This window comes from Rhinolophus sinicus, chromosome 2 (assembly GCF_057876585.1).
Source record: "Rhinolophus sinicus isolate RSI-liver-muscle chromosome 2, RSI-T2T, whole genome shotgun sequence".
Classification (NCBI taxonomy): Eukaryota; Metazoa; Chordata; class Mammalia; order Chiroptera; family Rhinolophidae; genus Rhinolophus; species Rhinolophus sinicus.
This window is the reverse complement of record NC_142502.1, coordinates 65,492,981-65,507,781: the sequence shown is the minus strand read 5'-3', so window position 1 is coordinate 65,507,781 and position 14,801 is coordinate 65,492,981. Positions and strand designations below refer to the sequence as shown.

Genomic DNA, 14,801 nt, shown 5'->3' with positions numbered 1-14,801 from the left:
AGGGTTGACAGGTAGTTACTAGCTATAGAATGCGATAGGCTTACTGGTAGTAGATCTGATCAGAAATCTCTCTGCACAAAGGCAGTGGTGTTGGCTGCAAACCATATATTCTGATTAGGTTCCTGTCAGGAAGGCCTGTGGATACAGGTGTCATATGACACTGAGGGGATGGAACTGGTAGGAACAGACTGATATTTTCTGGAGTTTAAATCTTCCTAAAAGCATTCCTATTCAAGATAGTCTAAATGTGTCTAACGTCTGTGTCCTCATCCTGGACCCTTAGTGTGATGACTAATGAATGAAGTATGGTTTTCAGTTGTAACTGATAGTTTTGATAGCACTTATGCATCTTTAATCTGTGAATAGAATTGAAGAGCTGCCATGTGCACAGCTTATTCCAAAACAATATAGAATCCTCATCAAAACAGAATGCACTTTTGCTATAAATAATCGTCTATCTGATGCTTGCACTGCCAAGTTTGTGCGTGGAGAGAACAGCACAGGAATAATCAAAAGGACAAAGGGACGGATGGGTGTAGCTATAAATTAATAGGCTTGCAGATTAAAAATACACAAAGCACACTCAAAATAACCAAAATAGTTTATAACTTAAATAAGATTTTTCACATAAAAAAATAGCAAACTATAATTAACTAGTACTTTTTCTACCCTCTTAAGAAAAAGACATCATAAAATGCTGGACATTAAGACATTGCATTTCTTATATTTAATTTCTACAGTTCACATTTGCCACCCATAATTTCACTGAGCTCTGTCACCTGTCCTTTATAAAGTATTTCACTTAATATTATTCTAGAATTGCACCTATTAGCATGTGGTTATTGAGCACTTGCAATGTGGTTAGTCCAAATTGAAATGTGCTATAAATGTAAAATACATCAGAATTTGGAGACTTAATATGAAAAAAGGAATGTAAAAGCTCAATTTTTATATTTTGGATGTATGAGATTACATAAATTACCAAAATTAATTTACTTTGCTTTTTTAAATCTTTTAAAATGTGGCTACAATAAAATTAAAAATTAATGTGGCTCATATTATACTTCTATTGGATAGCATTGGGCTAGAACATTTGGAAAAAAAGTGGCTACAGCTTTAACTTACCAGCATCTTATATACTCACTCTCTGCTTTTGGAAATGGGAATTGTAAAATGAAATAACAACCAGGCTACTTTTATGCACGCTTTTAGTTTTTCCTAATGAACATGTTACTTTTTAAATAGAGAAAGTAAAAATGTTATATTGTTTATAATCTTAGTTATATGCCAAAAAACTGGCATTTAAGACATGTAGCATAAAAGATTAAAACAATGAATAAATCAAATTCCCCTACTACTTATGAAATATATTTTGCACCTTCATCAGGTGCAAAAATGAGGCACCTAGAGGTAGGAATAGAAATCTGGGAAACAAGAGTTCCCCATCTACCTGTCCAGAAGGTACAAATTCTCACTGAAATTATTGTGAAAGCTCTCCTACTCGGGTGTCAATGTGACTCAATGTGATTTTCCAAGCCTCTGGGCTCGAATTCCTTTCTGTGTCTCTGTAAGAGGAGCTGTTTTTCTGGCACCAAGAATGAAGAATACACTTAGTCACCAATGGCAGACTATGCACGATTCTCTTTTCTTTGCGTATCTAGCATATAAGTGAGAATTTTACAGTAAATCTCACTAATTCTAATCACCTGACATAAAGGGACTTGTCCATAAGTTATTTAAAATGTGACTGATTAACGCTGTTCAGTAAAATACACCATAATGTTTTTGGTTTCTTTCTTTTCTTATTGGCTAAAGGCCATTTATTTTGAAATGTTGCTTTGTGTTGTTTGCTTTCTGGAGACATACTGGAACACTTGTTTTCAAAAGCCTCCTTCTGACAGTGGCACACTCCCAGCCATCATCCACCTTCAGGCCTTTCCCGGAGGTCGCATGAAACGTGAGTTCTAGTAAGACTCTGGTGCATGCATTTCATCTGCTAAAGCAACGGGTACAACCACCCCCTGCCGGTGCAGCTCTCGGAGAACATCTAGTATTGAGTCTAATTCCGTGCGGAACTTGTCCAGCTCATGATTCTTCAACTGTGCTAGTCTTTTCCATTTCTCAATTTCTTTGTTTTGCTCAGTTTCTACTACTTGGTGTGTTTGCTGTATTATCTGTAAATATAATAATTGCATTATTATTGTTACAGTTCATAGTGGGGGTGAAGAACATTTAACAATCTCAAAGAGCTAAAGTGGGACAATGCCGACTATGGTAAACGAGTGACCTATACATATCAATGGGGAGAGAGGGGAAGGCAGAACCCTACCTAACCATCTCCATTGTGTCAATGAACATGCCTGCAGGTGAAGAGGGTAAAAAGTGGGAAATTTGGTATCTAATTCTGATAGGGAGTTAGGGACTTTTACAGTCTTTTTCATTTTTTTCAAAAGGTGTGACTAATAAGAGTACCTTTTAAAGCATCAGACATTTCTAACACCTTGGTATGAATCCAAACATCCTCAAAATGCTGTTCCTTTTAAGAACAGCACTTGAAATGCAATCAAGACAGGTTTAATATACAACCCATGTTACTACATTACAGCACTAGAAATGAGTTTTATCTTCTTGTTGGACTGATCCCTTTATCGTTATGAAATGCCCTCCTCTGTCTCTTGTTACAGCCTTTGTTTTAGAGTCTATTTTTATTTTGTCTGACATAATATTGCTATCGCAGCTCTTTTTTTCATTTCCATTTGCCTGAAATATTTTTCCATTACTTTCTGTATGTCTTTTGATCTGAAGTCCGGTCTCCTGTAGGCAGCATATGTATGTTTGTTTGTTTTTAAATCCAGTCACTGTATAAGTCTTTTGTTTGGAGCATTTAGTCCATTTACATTTAAAGTAATTATTAATAGTTATGTAGTTATTGCCATTTTATTGTTTTCTAATTGTTTTTATAGTTCTCTGTTTCTCTTATTTTCTTCTATGTTCATGACATTTCTATAGTGTGCTTGGATCCATTCTATTTCTTGCATACCTCTTGGAGATTCTTGGTTTGTGGTTGCCATGTGCTTCATATATACCAAGCTATGTTTACAGCAGTCTATTTTAAGTGGATGGCGGTTTAAGTTCAAACACATTCTAAATCCCCTGTCCACATTTATGTTTTTGTCATTATTTATTTGTTTTTGTGTTTGTTTGTATCCCATAATTTATTGCAACTACACATGATCTTCCTACTTTTGCTTTTTGACCTTTGTACTGTTTTATATAGATAGTTGACCCATTGCTTTTACTGTTTTGCCTCTTTGTTAGTGAGAATGTTTTTCTTTTATTTCCTTACTCATATTTTTAATCTTTTCTATTTAAAGAAGTCTCTTTAACATATCCTGAAATATTGATTTAGTAGTGAACTCCTTTAGCTTTTTCTTGTCTGGGAAACTCTTCATCTACCCTTCAATTCTAAATGATAACCTTGATGGGCAGAGTCATCTTGTTTGTAGGTCCTTGCTTTTCATCACTTTGAATATTTTGTGCCAATTCCTTCTGGCTTGCAAAGTTTCTGTTGAGAAGCCAGCTGACAGTCTCATGGGACTTCCCTTGTACATGACTAACTTCTTTGTCATGCTTTTAAGATTCTTTCTTTATCGTTAACCATTGGCATTTTAACTATGGTGTATCTTGTTGTCGGCCTCTTTGGATCATCTTGTTTGGGACTTTTGGTGCTTTCTGCACTACTTCCTTCATAAGGTTAGGTAAGATTTCAGTCATTATTTCTTAAAATAGGTTTTCAATCCCTTGTTCTCTGTCTTCTCCTTCTAGTACCAGTGTGATGTGAATGTTGGTATGGCTTAATGTTGTCCCAGAGGCCCCTTAAACTATCTTCATTTTTAAAAATTCTTTTCCCTTTTTGCTGTTCTGATTGAACGTTTTCTGCTACCTTGTCTTCCACATTGCTGATTCATTTAGTCTTCAGCTTCATCTAATCTGCTATCGATTCCCTCTAAAGTAGTATTCATTTCAGTTAACAGTATTTTTCATTTCTGACTGGTTCTTTTTTATGGTTGTATTACTCTGTTGAGGTTCTCACTGAGTTAATCTATTCTTCCCTTAAGTTCATTGAGCATCAATATTAACCAGTGTTTTGAACTCTGTATCCAGTAGATTGCTTGTCTCCATTTCATTTAGTTCTTTTTTTGGAGCTTTGTCCTGTTCTTTCTTTTGGGACATGTTTCTTTATCTCATTATGGCTGACTCCCTGTGTTTGTTTCTATGTGTTGGGTACATCTACCGTGTTTCCTGAAAATAAGACCTAACTGGACCATCAGCCCAAATGTATCTTTTGGAGCAAAAATTAATATAGGACCTGGTCTTATTGTAATATACAGTGGTACCTCGGTTTTTGAATGTTTCCGTTGATGAACATTTCGGTTTACGAGCACCGTAAATTTTATGGATGTATGGTATCATTAGATAGTAAAATTCATGCTACATTTGCAGTTTTAGGGGTTGGTTTTAAAGGTCTGGAACGGATTAATCCATTTTGCATTACTTTATGGGGAAACCATGCCTTGGTTTTTTAACGTTTCAGAACTTGAACTGTCTTCTGGAATGGATCATGTTTGAAAACCGAGGTATCACTGTAATATAAGACCAGGTATAATATAATAACATAATTAATATAATATATATTATATACAACACCTTATATATAATATATATTTATAATATATAATATATAATAATATGTAATATAATTGTAATATATATAATACTGGGTCTTATATTAATTTTTGCTCCAAAAAATGCATTAGAGCTGATGCTCCAGCTAGGTCTTATTTTCGGGGAAACACGGTATGTCTTCAGTTCATTCTGGAGCCTCTTAGGAGAGACTGTGGTGTAGGCCAAGGTCAGCTGCCATTTGTGCCCGGCTTGAGGCCACCTGGTAGGACCTACAAAGTGATCTGTGCTGCTTTGGTCTTAGAGGTGCTTGGGAGAAGCTATGCTGTGAATCAAAGCCAGTTGCCCCTAGTGCCAGACTTGGAACCCTTTAGTGGGCACCACGATGTGAGCTGAGGCCAGCCACCAATTGTGCTGGGCTTGTGACTGCTTAGTTGAAGGTGTGTTCCAAGCCAACACTGGCCACAGCTTATGCCAGGCTTGGGATCCCCTGACGGGAGTTAGAATGCAAGCTGAGGCTGGTTGATGCTTGTGCTGGGCTTGGGACTGCTCAGCAAGAGGTATAGGGTATGCTGCAGCCAGCTGCTGCTTGTTTAGGATTTGTGGACCTTTGAGAGATTTTAGAAAAGACTTCAAGCATGAGCTGATGCACGTTGCTTGGATGGAAAAGCTGCTGGAAGTGTCTCAGGCTGGGTGCAACAGTTGGGTGGGGTGGGGCCTCAGGGAATCACTAGGGTGGGTGAACAGTGTTAGCCAGGTTGACGGAGAGTTAAATTTGGTGCCCACTTAAGCCTGCCAGCTGGGTGCGATGAGGGCTCAACGAAGGAGCAATAGTGTTTGCCAGAACTTCTGTCTCCAGCTAGAGCTTCCCTAGCCCCTCCCCCTGCAGTCCTTGCCCTGAAGCTAGTCAATTCAGTTCCTGGCTGTATGTCCAACATTTTTTGAACTGCTCTGTCTGTGCTGGAGACCAGAGTGAGTGAGTTTGTGAGCCAGCAAGTCCATATGTAAGCCCCTTAAGACACTATTTTATGAAGATCTTTTCCTGAGGTTTCATCTTGTTTTTTCTTTTGAAATATATTTCATTGTTTCTTCATTTTTCTTGACTCTCTGTGTTAATTTCTATGCATTAGATAAAACAGCCACCTCTCCCAGTCTTGAAAGAAAGTGTTGTGTAGTAGATGAACCCTGTCCTATCTTCTCTAGTTCTTGGTTCTATCTTAAACTTTGTAATAGTCTGAGCAGCCTATTTTATTTTTAGTGGCTCTGGGGGTTTGTCAAGCAAGACCTGTCTGAGTCTCAAAGGGGAGGATCTCAGTCAGAACCTAGATTTAGGTTTATTGGAAGCCAGACCCTCAGGTAGCAGATTTTAAAGGATGCAAATATATATTGTCCTGTGGGACCTCAAATGTAAGCCCCACTGGCCACCAAAGCCAAGTGACATAGAGGTGTCTCTTGGGTGTCAGACACAAAAATTGAGGTGCCAAATGAGGGTACAAGCTCCTTTCTGAGAGATACTGGCAAGCTGTAGTGAAGGTAAGAGGGAGAGTGCAAAGATGGCTCCTGCTAGCCTCCATCCCCAGAGAAATTTTCAGTAGGCCCCTAGATGTGTGTTATATTAAATGCCTGCCCGTCAGGCAAATGCTTTAAGATAAGCAAATAAACCTCTTTCACAGAAAATGTAGGCACTTTCTAGTCACTGGCCTCTGCACTGAACCCTGGGGTAGGTGTATAAACTAGCCTTTTAAGAACTGTTTCTCAGTTCACTGTAGCCTTGAGGGTCTTGTGGATACCAGCCCCATTGCTTTTCAAAGCTAGATGTTTTGGGGGTGCTAATCTCTCAGCTGCAGGTCTTAAAAGTTAAAGTACCCAATGTGGGATTTAAATTCTGCTCAGGGAAAAGCTCGGGGATTTGAGCTCCCTATTGATTGTGGGTCCAGTGCACTAGAGGTGGGGAATTATGGTAAGATTATTTCTCAGCCTCTCTTACCCACTTTGATGAGGGTTTTTCCTTGTTTACCTGATATGTAGGAGTTGTTCAGCTAGTTTTATTTCCCCCCGAGGAAATTGTTCCATATGTGGCTGTCGATTTGATTTGGTGTGCCCATGGGAGGAGGTGATTTCAGAAATTTCCTATGTTGCACCCTTGAAATGGAACCTGTCTTGACTTTTGATGATTTAATTACAGTGTGTCTTGGTGTAGCCCTTTTTGGGTTCTATCTATTTGGGGTCCTTTGGGTCTCACGAATCTGGATGTCCATATCTTTCCCCAGGTTTTGAAAGTTTCAGCCATTGCTTTAAATATACTTTCCATTTTTCTTTTTCTTCTGGGATTTCCATAATGGAGATAATGTTTCTTCTGATGCTGTCCCGTAGTTCGGTAGAATTTCTTCTTTTTCATTCTTTTTTCTCTTCTGGCTAGATAATTTCAAATGACCTATTTTCTAGCTCACTGATTCATTCTCCTGCTAGGTCAAGCCTCCTGTTGAACCTCTCTATTGAATTCTTCAGTTCTGTCCTTGTATTCTTCAGGTGTGGATTTTTTTTTTTTTTTTTTTTTTTAGTAAAGAAAAATGTAGGGTTTTGCATGCCCTTCTGTTTTTAAATATTTTTAAGGTTTAAAAGTGTTTAAAGTTTGTAATTCCTAGTAGGAAAACATTATCTGAACAAATACCCTGTGGCAAACCACTGTAAAACGTTACAGCTGCATTTGGAGCAGAGGGGTAAGAATTCTCTTCAAAGCACCCCAGCTTTCTTCATGAGAGGGTCAGAGGTACACTGGTTTGTATTACTGTGACACCTACTGGGTGATCCACGTTGCTTTTCCTTCAGCAAGGGCTTTATTTGTCAGAAGGCCATTATGCTTGACCTCCAAATTTGGCTGACAATTTACTGATGAGATTCATGACCTTTGGTTTGCTCTGATATTTTGATGGGTTCTGGGCCACATCCTGGAAGGCCACCATAACTTCTGGATCCTGCATGGCTGTAAGTACCTCTGGATCACTAAGAATTTCATTGAACCCAGGCATTCCTACCCTTCCAGGCATGCCCCCTCCCATTCCAGGTATTCCTCCAGCAAAATTAGCAGACATTCCCCCAGGAAAGCCACCTAGAAAACAGCCATACTGAGCTCCTGTTTGTCATCTGGCTTCTTCTTCCCTCTGGGCGCTCTCATGTTCTTCCCGAGCCTTCTTAACCCTTTCCATTCTTTCTTTGATCTCTTGCTCTTCACGTTTCCACTCATACTTTCTCCAATGTTCTGCAATTTTCTGGGCCCTTGGTTGAACTTCAGCACTGCACTGGCATCTTCATCATAATCCAATTTACATGCAAGGGAAAAATCATGGGCTGCTTCCTCCCAATGACCCAGAAGTCTATGTGCTTTCCCTCGCCACCTGTACGGCTGCGCTGAATCAGGATTTATTTCAATAGCTCTGTCACAGTCTCGGATAGGAGCATTTGGCTTCTGTAATTTGATGAGGACTCTAGCTCTCCTGGCATGCAGGATGGCCAAACGAGGATTCAGCTTGATGGCATCTGTGAACAAGTCAATGGCTTTCTGTAGGTCACCATCATTTAGGGCATCAGTGGCAGCCACTTTTTTATCATTTGCCTGATCCATCATCTCCTCGGTTATCTCTATATTTTCATCTCTATTTCTTGAGGGGCATCAATGTCTGGTTCAATCACACCTTTGTCAATTTCTACATCACTTTCCTCACTTGATGGTTCATCTGTCTTTATGTTTTCCTCCGCCTTCTTACTATCTGCTTTTTCTTCCTTGATATTTTCTTCTGATTTAGTTTTACGAATAGCAGGTGCTTTTTTACCCCACCCCCATCCCCTGCTCTCCACTCACTCCCTCAGGAAACACATTTCCTCGATGTGCAGAACACTCAGATCTTACACATTTTCACGAAGGGTTCATGGTCGAGAAGCTGCGGGAGGCGGCGGGCGCAGCTGAGGCTGTGGCCCGAATCCAGACCTGGGCACTAGCTCGGCATGACCATGTGGAACTAGAATTTGTTTTGATGATTTCTATTTCTTTGTTGAGCTTCTTGTTTTGCTAATTCATTTTTTTCCTATTTTGTTAGTTTGCCTTTCTGTGTGTTCTGTAGTTCACTGAATTTCTTTAAGAGGATTACTCTGAATTTTTTGTCTGAGAGTTCACAGATCTCTATTTCTTTAGGGTCAGTTACTACAGCCTTATTAGTTTCTGTGGGTGGTGTCATGTCTACCTGATTTTTCGTGATCCTTGATTTTTGTGTGTGTTGGTATCTGTGCATTGGTAAATGGTCTCTTCAGTTTTACTTTGGCATTGACAGTTCTTAGCTAAGCTCGGGGTTTTGTACAGGTCAGCAGGTAGCATCCTTGCCAGGTAGGGCTCACTATAGGGGGTCTCCTTTTTGGGAGACGCCCTGACCTCATAGCTTGATTCTACAGATGGACACAGCTCCTGATTGGTGTCTCTACTTGCACACTTGTTCAAGGAAAAACTCAGTTTTCCAAGATCTTAGAGCTGGTTGCTGCAAGCCCCACCACCCTTTTTCTGTCACAATTTGATCTCCAGTGGTTGAGCCCTACACATTCACCCTAAAATCCCCATGATGTGAGACCTGAGTGTGACTCTGGTTAAGCAACCTACAATGGTGGGCAAGTTACCATTCTTAATGTAGTCCTTGGTCTCTGTGGTCCAAATGGGTACTTTAGCCTCACCTCTGTGTTCTGAGATTTTTTTTACAATTGTCTTGTTTATGGACGGTTGCTAGTTGGTCTTCTTGTGAAAGGAACTGAAGCTGGAATGACCTATGTCACCATCTTGATGACATCCTAATTTAGCATTTTACCATGCTGTATATGAAAGTGAAATCCATCACCTTCTCTATAAATCAAGGATGCCCTAAAAGTCCTACACTTTTGCTTTGGCAAATAAAACAGTCAAATTGAAATAATATATACATGATTTACATACACACACATTTTATTAATCACACTTATTTATAACAACACCACAAATTATTTGTCATAAGGCATAATATAGTATGCACCTATAACAAGTAAGGAAGTGAATATTAAGCATATTTATCAACAACTTACAAGCATTTTCTAAAATAGTCATTATAAAGTGACATATAAAGGTAGGCTCTGGTGAAATAGTGATACATTGTGATGTCTTAATTCTATGGATGATGGTATCTCAATATACAATGTGTTTTTAAGAGAAGTCCACAAATAAAGGTCTATAAGTAAAAATGAGAAAAATTTCATGAATCTCTTTGTTCTCCATTTCAGTTTGTAGTTCCTGTAATGATAAAAAGCTAGAATCTTGGTATGATTAAATTGAGCTAGGGTTTCTTTGTGGAACTGAAGTCTACCATAAAGCTTTGCTTGTATGTATTATTTTTTGTTTTCAAAGAATATATAAATTTACATTGTTTTAGACTGAATGCTTATATGCCCCTCATCATATGTTGAAGCCCTAATCGTAGTGTGGCTGTATTTGGAGTAAGGAACTAATTAAGGTAAATGAGGTACCAAGGGTGGAACCCCAAACATGATTAGATTATGGTAAGATTAGTGTCCTTACAAGAAGAGGCATCTGAGATCTCTCTGTCGCTCTACTTCCCCTCCCCTACCCCACAGTGCACATACCCACGAAAGGCCATCTATAAGCCAGGAAGAGAGCTCTCACGAGAAAATGAATCAACTGGAACCTTGATCTTGGAATACTAGTCGTCAGAACTGTGAGAAAATTAATTTCTGTTTTTAAGAACACCAAGTTTATGATATTTTGTTGTGCCAGTCCAAGCCAACTAATACGATTTTCAAGCAGTTAAACATCAGCACCAAGGCTAATGCCTAAAATACATCATGCCCTTCTGCCATTTTAAATTTCTATTAATTTATCTGTTTGAAATTAAATATAGTAATCATATTACTAGTACTAGTGCTAGGCATATAATTTAAATGATCACATTTCAATGTAAATTTATTTCATACGAATATTTACTATAAGAAGTAAGTTTTACTAGGGATGACAAAACTGTAGCAATCTGGAGGTACTTAAAATGTGAAGAACAATACAAATGTCTACATGTGATGTACCACCTTACCTGTTGAAGTTCCTGCTCTCTTTGTTTATGTCTCATTTCCATCTGTTTAATTTTCTTTTCTAAGCCCATGAAATGTTTCATCTCTGGTGTATGGTTTTCTTTGGCCTCTCTCAATTCTTCTAAGAGTTTTGTAATCTAAAATTGAGGTATAAAGTATGAGAAACTATGATAACAAGGAATTAATTCATTTAAGAAGAACGTTTAACACATCTTCTTTAGATAAGAGGCTCTATATAAAAGGCTCTTGTTAACAAGCATATCTTGAGTTTTTAGAATAATTAATAGCTTTCACGCCCTAGGTTCAGGAAGTAAAGGCTCATCTTAGTTCTGAACTGACCTCACATTCCAAAGGATTTCAGATAATTGGATTACCTCCTCCCTCCCTTATACGTCAGGCTGGTTTATGGCCCTCAAAATTAAGCTGGGTACTTTTCTTTGGTGTATTCAGCTTTGCTACAAAGTATTTAATAGTTTAATAGGGTGATTATTTTTAGGACTCAAAATACATTTTGTCAGTTCCCTATAATTCTGTTTGTAATCTTCTGGCTCTTGTCACATTATAATTTATTACACAAATGTACGCATATAAAATAGATGCAGTGAAGTCATGAACACTTCCTGTGCTTGCTGCTGACACAGCTCCTGAGGTTGCAGAGGTGAGAGACACAGTCGTTGTCTTCACTGAGGTTGCATCTAGTACAGTCCCTCCTTTTTCATACCATGGCCCACAGAGAACATGGTAATATTTTTATGTCACCAGGGAGTTAAATGGAGGGGATGTGAGGGATTTTTGTATTGGGCTTGATGAACCACTTAATTGTATCTTCCTTATACCATATAATTTGCAAACTGTTAACATCAAAAGGCAAACTAACTTAAAAGCAAATGAAAATGGATAAAATTAACAAATTCAATAATGTTTTACATGGAAACACCCAGTACCTAATAATAACTGAAAATACTAAATATATATGTGTATACACACACACACACACACACACATACACTCACTCTTCCTAAATTAGATAATTTGTCTGTATTTTTAAGTCAGAGGCTTAAATATTTTAAATGTGGACCATCCTTGACAAAAAAAAAAAAAAATATGCAAACTTTAATTGGATGATGTGTAGAAAGGTAGGGAGAGCCTTACAGAAAATGCTGTGGTGATGGGTGCTGGACATAAAAATCTTGTATCACAACAATGATTACTAAACATTGTAAACAAACACAAAAAAATGGTTCTGAACTACAGAAGTTGCCAAAGGCATTGTCATACGTGTAATGGTCAAATGTCACTTCAACTTCTGTCAACTTCCTAATGACTGAAAAATCATTTTGAGTTTCACAACATACCAGCATAACTATCTTCTGATCCACAGGTTCTGGTACACTGCCTGGGACGGTTTTGTTCAAGGGAATGAAGGAGCTGAGTGAATTAGAATTCCAGTATTACGTGCTACGATGGAGAGGTGCCCAAGAAACAGTGATAAGTGAGAGACACATAACTTAAAAAAGAGCTGGGCCGCAGGATTCTTAACCTGAGATATGTGTATTTGAATCAGTCTTAAAGTACAAGCAGTAGTGAGTCATGACGTTATCATGTACTAAGCACTATTAAGTACTTTCTAGATGTTGTCTTAGTTAATTTTATTTATCAATCATTATATTTACTTACTGTCTGATTCCCCAAATAAAATGTAAGCTCCATTAGGGCAGGGATTTGTCTACTTTGTTCTACTCACTATTCCTAGCACCTAGAGCTGAGCACAACAGAGTAGGAGTTTAACAATTATTCATCAATTAATTAATGAATTCATCTTTCAATGATTAAACATTCATTTGTAAATTACATAAATTCAGAAATTTGGTTCTAGACAAAGAATAGAGAGAATTTCCCTTCATTTGTATTTATTTAATAGCACCTTTAAGAGTATAATTAAAGTTAAATAACTATTTTTTTTAAAAATTCTTGTATTTTAGTGAATTTATCCTAGGAAGGCAACTGGATACCTAAGCAAAGATGCATGATCAATAATGCTTCCCATTTCTTGAATACTACAGAAAAAAATCGTAACAACCTGAGTGTCCAATGATAGGGGCTTGGTAAATTCAGGCAAGTATTTAATTTTCCTCCGCATCAATTTTTTCATTTATAAAATGGGAAAAATAGTACCTACCCCTTGGGGTTATGATGACAACCACACAGAGCACATATTACAGTGCCTTGTACATACTAAACACTTAGTAATAATAAGTTATCATTTATTTTCACTTCTTAATTATAAAATGGTGTAACAAAAGTGCTAATAAAGATATATACTGACACAGAAAGAATGACGTCACCAACCTAGCGAGAGGTGGTTCCTGACTTTGCTCCTCCTCCTGAGAACAACCACCAACAACTCTTCATGGACAAGAAACCACGAGAAAATCGCAGAATGCCAAGGTGAGGCTAAAGCACCCTCCACCCCCAACCACAGAGACCAAGACAGACAGCATTAGGAAGGTATGAGAATAGCTACATGTTGGCACCGCCACTCCCCCAGGCTGGCGCAGCACCACACCTAAAGGACTCCCTGACTGAGCCTACGGTTCCTCCTGTGGAACAAGAGATCTCAGGGTGGACATCCAGCTACCCCAGCACGGTGAGTCACTTCTTGGGAGTCTCCAATCCAGTCTGGCCCCATGGGAATCGTAGGGGACTGTGTGGGACTTGGACACTGGGAATCTGATTGAGACAAAGAAGCAGGACGGGGCGTGTCACAACCAGCACTCAGACTTGGCAGATACAGTTCCTACCTGCCCAGCCCAGGCAGGAATCCCAGCCAGCAGTTCTGCTCATATGCAGAGCAGGTCTGACTAGGGAACCCGGTGGAGTGCCAGTCTGCTTGATGGAGAGCCTCAAATCAAGAGGTTTGCCAGCCCGGGAGCCTGGTCTGTACCCACCCAGGCAGGAGAGCTGAGTCTAGGCTGCCATACCGTTAGGTGAAGCTCGCAGCCCCACCTAACCAGAAAGCCTGACTAGAACACCCGGAAACCTGTGTAGCCCAGCCACAGAGCAGACAGTCTGGCAGGCAGAGCTGATGGTCCACAGAGCAAAGCCAGTGGGCTGTTTGGCCAGGGAGCTTGGTGTACTGACTGGCTAAGTCAACACCACAAAAAGCTTTCGCAGCACTGGAGCTGGTTCTCCCACTGTGCCTAGGCAGGTATACTAATTCGCAGCTCCTCCCACTGCTGAATAAAACAGCTCAGTCCCTCTGACCAGGAAATCTAACCAGAGCACTGGCAACTGAACAGAGAGCACAGCCTGTGGGTCTCCCTGTGTACACAGTAAAACAGATGGCCCCATCTGGCCAGAGGATTCAGTGCACAGTCTTGTCTGATTTGGGTCCCCAAACAACAAGCTGAGCAGGCCCTGGGGCCTGTCCTGCTGGCCTGCCAGGGCAGAGAAGCTAATTCATAGGCCTGTCTACTGCTGAGTATAATATCCAGTCCTGAGTAACTAGTAAGCCTGACCAAAGAACCCAGGCCACCATGGGGCCCCCATCCTACAGCCTGGCTTTTACAAGGCCAGCATTATCCTGAGAACAGCCAGAAAAAGACACTACCAGACTAATGGAATAATATTCATCCACAAAAAAGGAGAAAACCCTGGCATTTGTGACAGCATAGATGGACCTTGAGGACATTATGCTAAGTGAAACAAAGCTGACAGAGATAAATACTTTAAGATCTTATATGTAGAATCCAAAAACAGAAAACAAACAGCACACCCCCCATCCCCACTCAGAAATAGAGATCAGACTGTGGTTACTGGGGATGAGGTGGAGGGAGGGGAAACTGGATGAAGGTGGTCAAAAAATACAAACTTCTGGTTATAAGATCAGTAATGTACAATATGATAACTATAGTTAAAAGTGAAGCTGTTAAGCGAGTACATCCTAACAGTTCTCATGACAAGGAAAATAGCACTACTTTTACTGGGTTTTTTTTGGTATCTATGAG

General features: G+C 39.3%; 1 protein-coding gene and 1 pseudogene across 3 annotated transcripts in view; both read right to left on the bottom strand.

The window, feature by feature from the left end:
* Positions 1–587: 587 nt before the first annotated feature.
* Positions 588–14,801, bottom strand: part of CEP162 (centrosomal protein 162) — a 73,338-nt gene continuing 59,124 nt past the window's right edge. Inside the window, exons 26-27 of one of the 3 annotated variants that reach the window (XM_019729510.3) lie at positions 10,797–10,931; positions 588–2,174 (exon numbers count right to left, since the gene is read on the bottom strand). In XM_019729510.3, the coding sequence (XP_019585069.3) occupies positions 1,965–2,174; positions 10,797–10,931 (345 nt within the window). In that variant the 3' untranslated portion in view covers positions 588–1,964. Of the gene's footprint in view, positions 2,175–8,553; positions 9,986–10,796; positions 10,932–14,801 lie in introns of those variants that run through there. The other 2 variants (XM_019729511.3, XR_012496660.2) reach the window with 2 other exon arrangements.
* On the bottom strand, positions 2,183–9,802 carry LOC109446347 (hsc70-interacting protein pseudogene; annotated as a pseudogene).